At 45.9% G+C, this 16,390-nt stretch overlaps 3 protein-coding genes across 3 annotated transcripts in view; 2 read left to right on the plus strand and 1 right to left on the minus strand.

The window, feature by feature from the left end:
- The window catches only part of LOC140121060 (uncharacterized), a 325,444-nt gene that overhangs the window by 69,432 nt on the left and 239,622 nt on the right, over nucleotides 1-16,390 (plus strand). The window lies entirely within an intron of this gene.
- UTP25 (UTP25 small subunit processome component) lies at nucleotides 366-11,910 on the minus strand. Its single transcript, XM_072140213.1, has 12 exons — nucleotides 11,718-11,910; nucleotides 11,320-11,359; nucleotides 10,130-10,391; nucleotides 9,673-9,858; nucleotides 9,472-9,560; nucleotides 7,376-7,777; nucleotides 6,963-7,179; nucleotides 5,939-6,141; nucleotides 5,649-5,831; nucleotides 5,337-5,449; nucleotides 3,822-4,067; nucleotides 366-678 (listed from the first exon to the last, which is right to left on the minus strand). The coding sequence occupies exons 1-12, from the start codon at nucleotides 11,816-11,818 to the stop codon at nucleotides 432-434; spliced, it is 2,289 nt and encodes a 762-aa protein (XP_071996314.1). The 5' UTR covers nucleotides 11,819-11,910; the 3' UTR covers nucleotides 366-431.
- On the plus strand, nucleotides 11,911-14,360 carry TBCC (tubulin folding cofactor C). Its single transcript, XM_072140214.1, has one exon. The coding sequence runs from the start codon at nucleotides 11,985-11,987 to the stop codon at nucleotides 12,963-12,965; it is 981 nt and encodes a 326-aa protein (XP_071996315.1). The 5' UTR covers nucleotides 11,911-11,984; the 3' UTR covers nucleotides 12,966-14,360.

Below are 16,390 nucleotides of genomic sequence, written 5' to 3' on the forward strand. Positions count from 1 at the left end.
GCTTTCAATCTGTAGTTTCAGGACCTTTGGAGGACCTTCAAAAGGTCCTGAAATGGCTCTTGTGTACATGTGTATTCAGAGCAAGAACAGATTTTCATGGGTGAAGGTCCTTCTCAGTATAAAATTAAGTGGGTGGATTGGGTGGCCATGGGCCCCATAGAAGGCCCAAACAGCCTATATTATAATCCACTGCTGCATATAGTGCCGCTCCTCATGTACACACTGGATTAGACATTTATGGCAAGTTTCTATAAAGGTTGGATATGTTTTCGGTCCCATAAGCGAGGTCGGACCCCCATAAATTGGACTTTTTTCCCATAAATGCAACAAAACTAAACACACCAGGATAAAGACCCCCACAGAGATATAATTAAACAGTTTATAAAACATTTCTGTACACGGCAGACTAATATTTCGGTGTTGTTTGGGGCTCAGCTATTGTCGCCAGTGACAAACAGGTGGACGTTCTTCCCAGACTGTAACATCTGTGCGGCTCGCTCTGCGCCCACCACGGCCGCCAGCTTCTGGGCGTCGTACTTGGAGTAGAGCACGGTGCAGGTCCATGTCGCCTCCTCTCCTGTGTTCGAGGCCTTCATCATGTTACACATCTCGCTGTAGAAATGCGGATAAGTAGGGAGCTCGTAGAAGATCAGGTTCTTGATGCCCTTGAGCGTGTACCTATAAGAAGAGGAAGGGTCCTCAAATCAATGTCTATAACAGCGTCTCCTGCATTTATACATCCACTTTTAGGACCTCTATCTACTTAAAGGAAATCTACCACCAGGATGAAGGATTGTAAACCAAGCACACTGCCATACTGGTGTGTGCCTCCTCTGGCGGGATCTGCTCTTTAAGCTTCTTATGTCCTTGTTTAAAAAAAAAAAAAAAAAAAAAAAAAAGGCTTTAACATTTATGCAAATGAGCCCGAGGGGCTCCAGGCTCCATTAATACATATGGAATCTGGAGCCCCTCGGGCTCATTTGCATAATTTTAAAGTCTTTTTTTATTTGTAAAAACAAGGGCATAGGGACAAGGGCACTCCTTGGCCGGCTTATGATAGCCGCCACGTCCGCCCCTGCGTCCTGCAAGTAGATCAAGAGGATTAGGCCCGACATGGCATAATTTTGCATTAAAACCTACGAACGAAAGTTTGCAGGTTTTTCAAAATTATGCAAGCACGGGGCCCACTACACCGTGCCCCTCTACGCCCCCTCGGCATGGATGTGGCGTTGTCGCTGTAAGAATTTCAAATGCTTGCACAACAATTTGCGATTCTTTCTCTGCTTCTATGAAAGAAACCTGGAATAGAAGCAGTGATAGATCTCCCACAGTATGCCCATTCAGCTCAGGGATTCTAAGTTCTACAGATTTTCCAATATACTGTCCATATCAATTCCTCACTGTTTTCAAGATCTCTGCTGGCTGTCATTCAGCAGGAAGCATCACTGTTTGCATACATTTCTTCTCTGGTCATGTTTTCACACAGGTGCACGGCTCCTTATAACACACAGCTCTGATTACTCTCCGTGTTAAAACGAGTCGTGCACCTGTGTGACATCACATGACCATGGATATATAACGAGCCGGGCACCTGTGCGACATCACATGACCATGGATATATAACGAGCCGGGCACCTGTGCGACATCACATGACCATGGATATATAACGAGCCGTGCACCTGTGCGACATCACATGACCAGGGATATATAACGAGCCGTGCACCTGTGCGACATCACATGACCAGGGATATATAACGAGCCGTGCACCTGTGCGACATCACATGACCAGGGATATATAACGAGCTGTGCACCTGTGTGACATCACATGACCAGGGATATAACAAGCCGCGCACCTGTGTGACATCACATGACCAGGGATATAACAAGCCGCGCACCTGTGTGACATCACATGACCAGGGATATAACAAGCCGCGCACCTGTGTGACATCACATGACCAGGGATATAACGAGCCGTGCACCTGTGTGACATCACATGACCAGGGATATAAAGAGCCGTGCACCTGTGTGACATCACATGACCAGGGATATATATCGAGCCGTGCACCCGTGTGACATCACATGACCAGGGATATAATGAACCGTGCATCTATGCGACATCACATGACCAGGGATATAAAGAGCTGTGCACCTGTGTGACATCACATGACCAGGGATATATAACGAGCCGTGCACCTGTGTGACATCACATGACCAGGGATATAATGAACCGTGCACCTATGCGACATCACATGACCAGGGATATAAAGAGCCGTGCACCTGTGTGACATCACATGACCAGGGATATAAAGAGCCGTGCACCTGTGTGACACCACATGGCCATGGACAAGTTTTTATCCACAGGAAGTAAACAATGAAGCTTTCTATAGAATGACAGGAAGCAGAGATCTAGAAAAATATGAGGAATTCATACAGAAAGTATATATGGAAATTGATATTGTTTGTATAATGAAAAGATATACAATTATGTGCTAAAAGTGGACAGATTTTTAGAAATAGGGACAGACTTAACCAGGAAAGAAAATCTCCCATCAAAATCCATCCTGATAAACCAGGGACATTACTCATAGATCCAGGCACCGGGACTGTGGGAATCTTCTTATATGTGTTATCCATGGCCTCCTTCCTTCTAATATCAACTTTTTAAATTATGCTAATCTGCCTGAAAGGCTACAGGGGTGGTTCCCCCCATTCACAGGCTATTACACCGTCACCTGCTCAGCACGTCCCCCCTGCCTCTACTTGATGTAATTTCACTTTAGCAAAGGAAGTATCACCACATAATGGGGAAATACTCCTGCAGTGTGAAAGCCTATGAAGTTACAGCACAGAGGGTCTCTGGTAACAACCCCCGGGAGCCCTTTAGGCTCATTAGGATAATTATAAAAGTTGATATTAGAAGGAAGGAGGCCATGGATAACAAATATAAGATGATTATCCGAGTCACGTGCCTGGATCTATGAGTAGTGTCCCTGGTTTATGACAATGGATTTTGATGGTAGATTTCCTTTAGTCTATGAAACATGGACTGTATTTCCAGGACTGAACACTGTGAAGGGAGCCAAACTAGTAGCATTATGGTCATCTTTAATGCAGCGAGTCCCGGGCTCCCTATGGGATGACCTTCTCGTCCTCTAATTATATTGAGTACTCACAACAGTTTTGTGGAGAGCATTTTAGAGGATTATGATGATGTGTGACAACCGTACATGGGCGAAATACAACGACTGCTTGCTTTCACCATAGACTCAATCCTAATGTAATGCGCATAGTAGCGAGACCATGTCATCCCCATACACTTTAACTTACCGCTGCGGAGTTTAAAGGGCATCAACCACCAGGATGAAGGACTGAATGCAAATGAGCCCCAGGGGCTCCGGGCTCCATAGGTGTTAATGGAGCCTGGAGCCCCTCAGGCTCATTTGCATACAGTCCTTCTTCCTGGTGGTAGATGTCCCTTTCCTAGAAAACCCCTTTAAGGGCAACGTGTGAACGCAGACCCTGCAATGCGTTGACATTTTGGTACATAGGGTTTTACAAAATGTCACAATGTGGCGCTCCCTGTAGTCTCCTGCTCTCAGTCTCAAGATGAACGTAACGCGTACAAGTAATTCTAGTGGGAGCATCTGCTTTAAGGAACCGCAGGTGGGGCAATAGGGCGAGACTACCGCACCTGACCATAAGGTCTATCAAATCTCCTGTGATAAAATTTGTTACTAAACACCAGGACTAACGAGACGCACTAACGAGCCTCTTTCCCCGAGGAGACGTCAGACTTCACAAACAAGGCGCCGTATCCTCACCTCTTGTAGAAGTGGAACCGCTCTGTGACCACCAGGAAGCGTCTGTCCCCTTTCACAAAGAGGTGGCGCGCTCGGGAGACACCCCCCTTTTCAGTATATTCGCAGATGTGGGTGAAATTCAGATCTTCCTTTGTGAAGTAATTTCGGATGCGGACGTAATCGAAGTAGGAAGGGACGTAGATGAGGGTGTGCGACATGACGGCGTCTCGGTACTGAGGCAGGATCTTGTCGATGAAAAACTGAAATCTACGGAGATAAAATAAGTAATTAAGACACGCTCATGACATGGAGCGGTGTGTGTACAGAGCAAATCCACTGCAGAAGCAGGATAATCCAGGGGAAAGACGGGGATAGGCTGCTGGGAGCTTTGTGGTTGCTCTTGATGGTAATGGTTATGCTGTATAAATCTAATCTCACGTCGATACATTAGTACAGCAATAAAATAACCTCTGGCCCCTTTTAGGCAGCCACGAGGCTGATCCCCTGTGAAAATTAGTTTGACACCCCTATAGGACCTACTAGTTCAACAATTAAAAAAAAAAGTTTTGTGTCATCTAATTGATACATTCATGGGAAAAAGAAACAAACCTCAAAAGTGCCTACAGACACAAAGACAAAGCCAAATAGTGCAAGGAGCACACACGAGGCCCAGCAATTGCCAAGTGCCTCCTTAAAGGAAATCTACTACCAAAATCCATCACGATAAACCAGGGACACTTCCTTATAGATCCAGGCACCGGGACTGTATTAATCTTCTTATATTTGTTATCCATAGAATCCTCGCTTCTAATATCAACTTTTACAATTATGCTAATGAGCATGAAGGAATCTGGGGGCCAGGGTTTTCAAAGGATGTTACACTGTACAGAAGCTCCCCTCCCACTGTGCGAGATTACATCAGGCAGGAGGGGGAAATGCAAAGGGTGGGACAGTTTAACAGCCTGTGAAGCTGCAGCACAGAGGGACTCTGGTAATATCCTCCCCAGAGCCCTTCTGACTTGTTAGCATAATTACAAAAGTTGGTTTTAGAATGAAGGAGGCCATGAATTACAAATATAAGAAGATTCCCACAGTCCCGGTGCCTGGATCTATGAGTAAGTGTCTCTGGTTTATCATGAAGGATTTTGACAATAGATTTTCTTTAACTTAGACTGCATTCACACTAACGTTTGCTCGTCCAGGCGTCACGCTGGAGAGAAGTGATGGGAAACAATGCCAAACGCCCATACGCACAAGGCTCCATCTTTCCCAGTGTACAATGTGGGACCACACCGCTGCCAGGCGGCCATAGCAGCAACTGCTATGGGGAGGTGTAGCCCCCGCTTACGTCCCCCACGATGGTCATGTAAATAAGGCCTTAGTTACATTTCAGGAACCACTCAAGTTACAGGCGAGTGCAACTATAAAGAGGTGCGAAATTCCCAAATTCCTGAATTTACCTCCCATGCATAATACGATTACATTACCATTAGCGGAGGACTATGTTAGTGTCTGCAATCGGCACCTTCGTCTCACCTGGTGTCTATGACAGACAGTAAATCGTCTGCCTCCAAGCGCTGAAAGACGTGGGGAAGCTGCACCATGACCTGACAGATGGAGCCGGTCATAGGCATGTTCCTTACAGCCACCTAAATAAGAACAGCAAAAAAACACAAGGTGGAAATAAGCTGCAGCCAGGATAAATATGGTGTAATCTAATGTTCCCAATCCAAACACCCCCCATCCCGGACATCTCCATACACTTTGTGATCAGACCTCAGTAAGTTCAGTTAGTAAAGTAAACGTCAATCAGAACTACCCAGAATCAGGGACTACCCAGCCACTTACCTGTCCGCTGTAATTGAAGCAATGCTTGTTGAATATGGAGTTTATCTGGGGGTCCTGCAGGGAGCTGAACAGTAGGGTCTGCCGATAGTACTTGCTCCAGTTAGTAAGGCACCACATGCGAACGCGGGAGAAATCCACACCATGAGGCTCTTTTGGTTGGAGATTCAGATGAGACATCAGGTTCTGGAATAACAGAAGCAAATAAAGTTAAGCACAGATTTTGTAGTACAAGGAGTAGGGATGTATTCACACCCAGCACCTGGTGTACAATAGGAGGAGGTGACACTTACCAGCATATGCTCCCAGTTTTGCATCAGGTAGATATCAGCCTGGTCGATGATGAGCATCTCTATAGAAGAGAGGAAATCAAAGTCCCTGTTCTTCTCCCCTTCAGTGCGGACGATGGTCCGCAGACCGAGAGGAGATGCGATGACTATGTCAGAAGAGTAGAAAGGGGCGTACAGCCTCACGCTCTTCCGTATGAGGGACACGCCTGTTGAAGTGAAACGATCAGATTGGTTTATTTGCTGAAACGCACAACACATGCTGTAATGGCATCAATCACTGTACATGACAAACCTGACACTTAATGCTCAGGTATAGAAGAACAAAGTCATTTTTTGGCCATTTTGCTACTGTAGAGCCTGTGTAACTCCCTCACCTAGCGAGCTGTCCTGCTGCTTCTAACAAAGACAACCCAAGACACTGCTCCCTGTCTTGTCTGAGCTTCAGAGTCTCCTCTCCTTCAGAGACAGCAGTAGAGATTAGACTGAACACAACCATGGAAGATATTAGACAGGGAGAGAGTCTATAGAGCCAGAGAAAATCTGCAACTTGAGGGGGTTTAAATGGGGGGCCCAATTTTGTAAGTTATCTCCAATTCACAGTATAGGGCAAAACGAGGAGATCGGTGTTGGTCAGAGAACGGGACCCAAAGTAATGCAGAGAATATTGTATGGGAGCACAGAGCTCAGCTATCTCCGGCGCTGGAGATACCTGAGCACTGCGCTAGGCAATTCTCAACACTCCCCTACTACAGAATAGGGGTCCCATTCTCATGATCTGTGATGGTCCCAGCAGTTGGACCCTCACTAATCAGCTTATTATCCACTATTAGTATAGAGAGACTGCCTGGAGGAGGAGAAAGGGGGGAACTTCATACTTCTCATATGGAGGGATAGATTATAATAGAAAACTATTAAGCCGGGAAACTACATATGAGGGGTAACTGTGTTGTAGAGTCTTTGTATATAGAGGTATAATACAGGCTCATTGCACTTTATGGGCTCTGCACTCCCCACCATCCCACCTCACCTATCCTAAAGTGGTCATCAATGTTGCCAGCAAATATTGCGTCAAAATCCTCAGGCCTCTTCAACTTGGAGGGTTTTTCGTTTGCGATATAGCCATAGGATTCCTTGAATCTCTTCTTGTGGCTCACGTCGACTTTTTTTTTTGGGACCTCCATGAGACTGATCAAAATCTGCACCACTCGCAAGGCGGATTCGCGGAACGGCACCACCACGAGAACCTGCGGAGATCCGAAAAAAGTGACAATATATAATGTGAAGCTTGTGTCTTTATATACATGTTATAGAGTCCATTTGTGTTCCGCAGATTTTTCTCTATAAGCTATGAATACTACAACTGCGGGGAGGCAGAGAGCTTAGATCAAAGCAGTGTGAGGACATATGCCCCAAGTGCAATAAAGAATTAGGCACAATTACCTTGGGTCTGGTCAGCCCCTGGTCTCGGAAATCCTCATCACCAGATCCAAAGTTCTGCTCCCTCTTCTTAGAGTTGTTGCTGAGCACTTGGCTGTTGGCTTTTAGCACATGATTGAGCAGATGCAGGCAGTAGACATGTCTGACCTCTTCCCCCTGAGCGGTCACCATGCGGGAGGGATAATACAGGTCCTTGTAAGAGTTCATTATGCTGAATAGTTCTTTCTGTAGTGGGGTGAAGATCGGCTCCCTCTGGCCATGAAGAAAAGAGGCGTTTACTCGGGTCCAGCTGGATTCCAGGGATTTGTGGAGATATAACTTTGTTTGGTCTATGACCTTCTCGAGCTTTAAAGGATTGGCCTTCTTGTAGGACGAGGAAACAACCAGCTGACCCAGGGTCGGCCACTGAGGAAACAGAAATAATCAATTTTAGTCTTGAAAGTTAACTTGGGGCAGTTTCCGATAACCATGGTTGGTCCGTCAATCGCTGACTTTGCAGTGTCCCGTTTCATGGACCAACAACAGTGCAGATCATGGGACTGGAGTGTATTCGTTTTGTGAGCTACAGAACCAGAGTTACAAGCAGCTTAAGACATAGTTGGAAAAGTAAACTGCAGTTTAAGATCCAGTTTATGTCTATTATTTTATTGCCTGTATGTCCAGTTCTGTAACTAACAGAACCATAAGCTCCAATGAAATAAAAAGAGGGAATTCTAAAAGGGAAGGACATTTCATACCCTGAGAGGAGGAACTAGTAGTTAAGCAAGATAAAATCTGGTGATAGGTTCCCTTTAATGCGGGTGACATACCAATGGTGCAACTGTACAGGAGCCAAGAGGGCTAGGGGATCGACCCTCACACAAAATCCCACTTGTATGCATTAAATTCCATGGCTAACAATTAGAATGGTGCTCCATGATAACATACAACACACATTGCATGGATAAACCTCACATCAGAGTTATGAATTAGGCAACAACCCTGACATAAAGATTCAGGTTCAGTCCTAAAGTGAACAGAGTTTTAGTCTGCCCCCCCCCCTGAGGGCATAAGAAACAATATCCCTATAGGTCACTCATTGCTGGGTTACTCTCATCTCCCCTAGAAATGGTCTTTATTGACAAGTGAATCCAGACAATTATGGGGGAGTTGGAGATGTGACAAATATATAATTACAAAAATTATGAAATTTTCTTTAAAAAAAAAAAAAAAAAGTCTGTTTTATTCCTGAAAGATTTAGACCAGGGGTAAACAACACACATTGTCATACCTGCGCAACTTCAAGGGGCCACACCTTTACCCAGCACCCAAGATGCACAGCACATAGCCCCACCCTACAAATTATAAACACCACAGTACAGCAATAATTACCACCCCAGAAGCCGAATACTACATTCAGACAAGAAAAAATGAAAGACCCCAGAGCAGACACAAAAAAAAAAAAAAAAAATCAATCCTATGCTTTCCTGGTTTCTCTTTTCCTCCCTGCACTACACTGCAGCTTCTTCTCTCCTCAATGTGCCGCTCTGTGACCCACTCTGGTTACATGCCCCAGCGCCAGGACCCGGAGCAGAGCTGCCCCAGCGCCAGGACCCGGAGCAGAGCTGCCCCAGCGCCAGGAGAGGAGACAGGAGCAGTACAGTACAGCTGACAAGTACTTACCACTCCTGGGTCCTCCCCTGCTCAGTGTCAGGTGCCAGGACATTCAACCAGCATCAGGAGTCAGGACAGAGTGGATCGGCAGGAGAGGCCCCAGAAGTAGGCAGATGTACATAACTGATGGATGCGCTCATTGGACTGTGAAGGTCAGCAGGGATCAGACTGCAACTCGAGGCTTGCAACAGTCCGCATGTGACCCAGCAGTGGGTTGTGCAGCCCTCTTTCAGGCTTTTAGTTGAGCGGAATGTGGCTGCACTTTACGTACATGCTCAGAAGTGAAGCTCCTGAATGGCTGCATTTATCTCAGAATTACTAGAGGATCAGGAAAAAAGTACTGTGGTGTCGGAGACCATCTTCCTGGTGTTGAAATCGGAAGTTTAGCTTACCAACTCCACAGCCCTGCTGGCCGGGGGAGATCTCATAGTAACATTATATTTTACCTTCAAAGAATACGATGTTTTTGAGTTGCTAGAAATCTGGTTAATGTCATCTTCTTCTAGTTCATGCTCGGTGTGCTTTTTCAATGGATCTAAAGAAAAAAGAAGAAATCCAGTTACAATTCATGTTATTATGTAACCTAACATGAAAGTTCACAAAGTTCATGAGATACATAAGAATGTGACATTGGAATATAGAAATACCTTCTAAACTCATTGTGAATCGTTCTGTTGTCTTATCCTTTTGGTCCTTGGCCTCTTCTTCTGAAAAATTGGTCTCTAAACAAAATTTTGCTTCATGTTTCTTGTCTGTGAAATCATCCGGAGTTTGTTCTTCAGATTCTATTGGTTTTTTATCATCATCCACTTCCTCACCATCAGCAACATCACCTGAAATAACCACACACACACAACATTGCTACCAGCACAATGATTGGACACAGATTTAAAGGGGGTCATCTAAGAAAATTAATTAACGTTCTTCCTGGCTGTGAATAAAACTGGTTCTTTCAACAGAGGGAGCCACCCCCCTACAAGGAGGAAATGGTGGGTGGACGAAGGTGCAGGGACCTGTTGTTGGATCATGTCAAAAACTGCTGGCACCGGGGTGTGAGGGTACGCTGGGAGTCAAAGTTTAAAGTATTAGCAATAGAGTTATTACCTTCATGGGCATCTCCACCATCCACATCTTCTGCATCCTCATCTTCTTCATTAGAGGACAGCTGTTCATTCTCATCATTAATCTCCTCCTCATCAACTTCATCATTATCATCTTCCTCCTCCTCATCAGACGACGACTCTTCTTCATCCTCAGATACATGCTTTAGTGTTGCCAGCAGTTTCTGATATGTGCTCGGCTTCTTTAAGTTAACCTCATCCTCACCCTCACTATCTGAGTGAGATTCATCCTCAGAACTTTCATGCTGAAATACAAATAAAGACTTTGGATCACAAATCTGTTGTAAGTTTTGCATTGCAAAAGGATAAAATCCACATTAGGTGCCTCCTCCAGTTCTTTCCTTTAATAAAGGCAAATTACATTATATGTTACCGTTTCAGGTATACAGCTGTTAAGGATGTGTATTGTCATGGCAACAGACTGCTAACACAGCTTGTGTAGTCAAAGGCCTGGTTCACATCACATTCTTTGGTTATCTAAAAATGGAGGGTGAACAAGTTCTTGTGTTCCCCATGAACATTATAGTATGTATCCGTTATTAATGTTGATAAAAAATTTTTTTGAAAAAAAGGAAATAGGCAGCTGCACTATTTATAGATTTATAGTGTAGATGGAACGTGTCCAACACAGGTTTAAATTTCTTTGTCTTATTGGAATCCACAGCCATCCTCCTCATCTCTACTGACAAATATTGCATTCTCCATAATATGACAATTCTTAAAAAAAAAAAAATATATATATATCTATCAGGGGTTATGGGGATAAAACATTTATTTAATTCTTAAAGGTTGGACTATTGGACTTGCATCTTTTTCCAGCCTTATATACTATGAAGCTTCATTGGTTTCTCCATCTTAGAAACAAAGTGACATCTGGGTGTTGCCAATTGCAGGTGTATCCATAATCTGATGCTGGTAAAACAGGACAAAACTCATTTGTTACTTTACTCAAAAAGTTTCTAGGAGGAATAAAAGAGGAACGACGATGTTAGCACTATAAGCAAAAAATGATCCAGAATTGTTATTTGATGGGAAATTCAAGAATGTACCAAAATAGGACAGAACAGTGCATTGACGTGGCTGCTACGAATAAAGCACAGCCGCTGTGTACGGTGGCCTGTGGGTATCAAAGCGGACGATCACATTATAATAACGCCATGAGATGTCACTCACCAGCTCCACGATCTGCGTTCTCTCTTCTGATTTAGAAACACTGTAACGACAAACAGGAAAGGCTGTAATGCAGCTGTGCAAAGTAGCCCTGGCCAATCATAATTGCTGGGGTGTCAATTTGCCCCATTGGTTGCCAATCCGGCAATTTGTTTGTGTCAGCTCGCTGAACCCAAGCGCCGAATCCGAACATTAGGTCCGCTCATCTCTATTTGTGATGCCAACCATACTGACAGGTCTACCTATGGCGATCACAATTAGCGCTATACAAAATAATACAAGTACATCCCCTGGCGCCATAATCACCGCCATCTATCCCTGACAGCTCTCTATGTGTACCCCCTTCTACGTCTACTACTACTACCACCACCACCACCACCACCATTGTGGTCCCTACTCACTGGTCAAAGAAGGGATGATCCTCCCCGAACTCCCTGAGGTGCTTCCTCTGTTTCCTAGGCAGGGAGCTGATGTTCACGTCGTATTTCCTCTTCTTCCCCATGTTGTCGTCGCTCTACTCCACGTGGGTCAACCGCGCATGTGCCGTACCATTCCGTCGCCTCCCTGCTGACGTCACGAGAAAAATCACGTGACGCCGAACACATGGTCATGTGACTTGCTAGTGACGTCAGTGCGCCGCGCCTTTCCCGGCATTCCGCGCCGTCACTATGGAGATGGAAAGTAGTGGTGGAGAGCGGCCCCGGTTACCGGAGAGGCTCCAGCGGAGGGAGGAGGAGAGGCAGCGGGAGGTGGAGAAGAAGAGGCAGGAGAAGGATGGCCAGGCCGTGCTGGAGGAGAAGAGCGGCTACTTCAACTCGTGCTTCGGCCTGGAGAGGGCCGCCATTGAAGAGGTGTTGGCTGGGGAGGCCCCGGTAGTCGGGACGGAGGCGTTGGATGATGTTTCCGGGCGGATCCAGCGGCTGCAGAAGCTCCTGAATGATAGTATGATGTTCCTGCCTTCCTATGACATCCGCCAGGCCCAGGATCAGCTCCTCCGCCTGCAGGGGGCGCTAGAGGTGCGGCGCCAGGAGCTGCAGCCCAAGAAGAAGTTCGCCTTTAAGTCCAGGAAGAAGGAGGCACCAACCGGGGCGGCGTCTGATACCGTCCCGTCGTCTGCCCCTGCGAATCGTGCCAAGGAGACCCCTTCACAGCCCCAGTGCGGCCTCCAGGGCCTGAGCGGCCAAGTCCTCTACATGGAGCCCGACAGGATCTGCCAGAACGACGTCCAACTAAGCCAACTCCGAGACTGCACCGTCACCCTGGCCGGCAGCCCCGGCACCCTGCATATCCGGGACCTGAGCGGGTGTAAGGTGCTGTGCGGCCCCGTGGCCTCCTCCGTGTTTGTGGATAACTGCACCGACTGCCTCTTCACCTTCCCCTGCCAGCAGCTGCGCACCCACAGCACCCATGACTGCCGCTTCTACCTGCACGTCACCAGCCGCGCCATCATAGAGGACTGCAGCCGCTTGCTCTTCGCCCCCTTCACCTGGAGCTACCCCAACATCCAGCAAGACTACGAGAGGGCCGGACTGGATCAGAGCCGCAACAACTGGGACCAAGTAGACGACTTCAACTGGCTCGCCATGGGGGTCAAGTCTCCAAACTGGGATGTCATCCCCGAGGAGGAGCGGATCACCCACTGGAACTGAGACCATGGAACCATTCATATACTTCATGTCACCTGATGCCAAATAGGAATTCACTGATGTGTCGTCCTGTTTCCCGCTGCTAGGGGGCGCCGTATATCACTATTTATGATGCAAGGAGTCCCTGCTTTCCATCTAAACAGCGGTGTCCACCTGTAACCATGATCATATATGACTCTGATACACAGCTCTGTGCTCAGTCCGCACACGGCCCAGTTTTCATGGATCAATCATGGTTGCGTGTTGCTGGCCTAAGCTGCTGCTTTCCTGTTGGCTCTTGGGCGACGGGAGCTCATATCTGTAACCTGCTTCTGCTTCACTGTCTGCTCAGAAGACTTTGCAGTGCATTGTGGGAGACGTAGTGCTATATACACAGTCCACAAGCTCAATAAAAAAGAGTATTGATGGATACATATCATTTTAGGGGGAGAATAAGTTCTGTTTTCTCCTGGCTTCCTGCTTTTAAGTGGGCAGACTGTAAGTTCTATTCAACAGAGATTAAACCACCATGATCTCAGAACAATTTTCCTTCCTTTAGTAGGATGTGACACCCTTTAAAGGAAATCTAGCATCACAATCCATCCTGACCAGGGACATTACTCATAGATCCAGGCATATATTTCTTACCCATGGCCTCCATCTTTCTATAATCAACTTTTAAAATTACGCTAATGAGTCTAAAGGGCTTTGAGTGGTGTTTCCAGAGTCCCTCAGTGCTCTAGCTTTACAGGCTTCCACTGTGTCTGATTATATCAGGCTGTGGGAGCAAGCGGGAGACAGTGTAACAGCCTGTGAAGATGCAGCACAGAGATGCTCTAGTAACGCCTCTATAAGCATAATTTTAAAAGTTGATTGTAGAAGGAACTTACCACAGTCCCGGTGCCTGGATCAATGCATAAGTGTCCCTGGTTTATCATGATGGATTGTGATGGTAGATTTCCTTTAGGTTTTCATTATGTGATATTCCTGAATGTCCGTTCCCTGTGTAACTGCAGTTACCAGTCCCAGCCACTACACAGAGAATGGAGCTTTTCTAATATTATCAATATCTTTATGGTGGAAACCTTATAAGTAAACATCTGTATTTGTCTCCGGGACCCAAAAGGTTCAGACCCCCTTTGGCCATTTGGGGTTTGGATTACCCCATGACCGACCCTCCTACAACCTCTTTTCAAGAATTTTCTCCCCTCAAACAAAAGCGCCCCCTTCTCTTCAGGCTGTGTCTGGTATTGCACCTCAGCCCCTTCACTTGAACTGTATTATTGATTCCTAATTTATTGTCCTCTTCTCTATTTTGTTTATTCTGCAGACTTTTACTGATTACTTTTAAGATTTTACTTATTAATAATAATATATTGATAAATTGCTTTCATTGCTGAATAAAATGTCCTGAAGTGATGGCTCCTTGTAGCAGTGACTTGTGGTAAGAAAGGGTTGTCCACCGTCTTCTGTGTTACCTCTTCCCATTAGGGATCAGTTCATCCAGTTTTCTGGCATCATAGATGGTGCCTGTAGTTTGTCATAAGACCCCCTGATTGGGGAAGGATTTTCTCCATAATAATACAGACTTATGTTCTCATTCACTGACAGCAAGCAGATGTCTTCAAATGGTGAACAATTAAAACACAAGTATATTTGATCAGGGCTAAAAACTATTATTAAATGAATGGACATGGTAAGGTCTAGAGGTAAATCATTCATCTGCAGCATATGAGGAAGGTTTTTTTTCTTAAAGGGAACCTGTCATCAGGGACCTCATTTTCACTAAAGACAGAGTGTAAAAGCCCATGGCACATGCTATATAAATAAAGAATTAATATTAGATTTTATTATGGGGAGACTTGCAATGTTTGCTCCAATGAATGTACAGTTCAGGTTACTTTCCAGCAGATGGCGCTATGCTGTTACTGCAGGACAATGTGCAGGGGTTATAGTCACATCATGCATCGCAGATCTTTACATTTATATAAGAGAGTTTAGTGGAGCGGCGTCTTCTATGCAGAATCATCATCTGGGAGGACTCAGTAGATGAAGAACCCCTCAATATTGGGGTCACATTGTCTGCTGCCAGCGCCGGTCACTTGCAGTAATCTGGCAGAATCTATAGCAGGTCAGAGGTTTAGCTGGGGATAGATTACTGCTGTCCTCACTCCAAGGTTTCATAGACTTAATACGTCCAGGGTTTGCGTGCGGTGATTGTATCCTCCCCATTCATTGCCGCCATCATATGTGTCACAGAATTTCCCATCCATGAAACTGACTGCACAGGGTCAAAAATAGTGAAATAGTCATTTATATTCCAGGATTGTAGCTCCTGCAAGTTTACAGATTGCAACTGCTATTCCAGGATTGCAACTTCTCCCAGTGTACTAGGGTGTGTCCTCACACTGCTGTGCTCTGTGCTCCCTGCAGACAGTGTCAGGTATTGTCCCTGGAGAGATGTGTAATCATAGTTTTGTCTCTTTGTGCTATTTTGGGTATTAAGCTGCTCTACGGTGTTTCTGTTATCAGTAACAGCTGTAGAAGGCTTCTGGTTGAGTACTACAGCGGTCACTCAGGGGGAGGCGCTGTGGAGCTCCTATTAGAGGCTACACATCACTGCACATTTGTACATCTCTAGGACCAACATGTTGGTAAAACATATGGGTGCACAGGGGTGCAGGCACCAGCTACAATCAGGACTGGACACCTAAAAATAGTGAGAGACTACATGGAGAACCCACTTACTAAAAAAAAAAGTAACCTTATATATTAGTAATGGATGTGGCGAAGGGGCACCAATCTATAGCTCAACTCAAGCAGAGTTGCACCATCCATGAGGTGAGGTGAGGCTCTTGCCTCAGGCAATGCCACATGCAGACAGATGGAGGGCAACAACAGGGGTGCAGTCACCTGCTACAATCAGGACTGGACACCTAAAAATAGTGAGACACTGCATGGAGAACCTGATATTATTTCTGGATGTGGTGGAGGGGCACCATTCTGTAGCTCAACTCAAGCAGGGATACACCATCCATGAGGCGAGGTGAGGCTCTTGCCTCAGGCGGCACCACATGCAGCAAGATGGGGGAAGCAGTAGGGGTGCAGTCACCTACTACAAGGCAGGACCGGATGCCTAAAAATAATGAGGCAGTGCATGTAGAACCTGATATATTACTAGTGGATGTGGCACCATCCATGAGGCAAGGTGAGGCCATTACCTCAGGAAGCACCATCTGCAGCAAGATGGGGGGGCAACAGCAGGGGTGCAGTCACCTGCTACAAAGCAGGACCTGCTCAGGCCGCAGAGAGTTTAGATTAATTGCTGCTGACAGGCTCCCTTTAATGGATACTAAGACGTTTTATACATTTTCATCCCCCGTATGTTTTTGGTGCTGGTATAGTGATCGTCTGTAATATACATCATAACCTGAGGAAGGAGAAATCCA

This window comes from Engystomops pustulosus, chromosome 3 (assembly GCF_040894005.1).
Source record: "Engystomops pustulosus chromosome 3, aEngPut4.maternal, whole genome shotgun sequence".
Taxonomy (NCBI): Eukaryota; Metazoa; Chordata; class Amphibia; order Anura; family Leptodactylidae; genus Engystomops; species Engystomops pustulosus.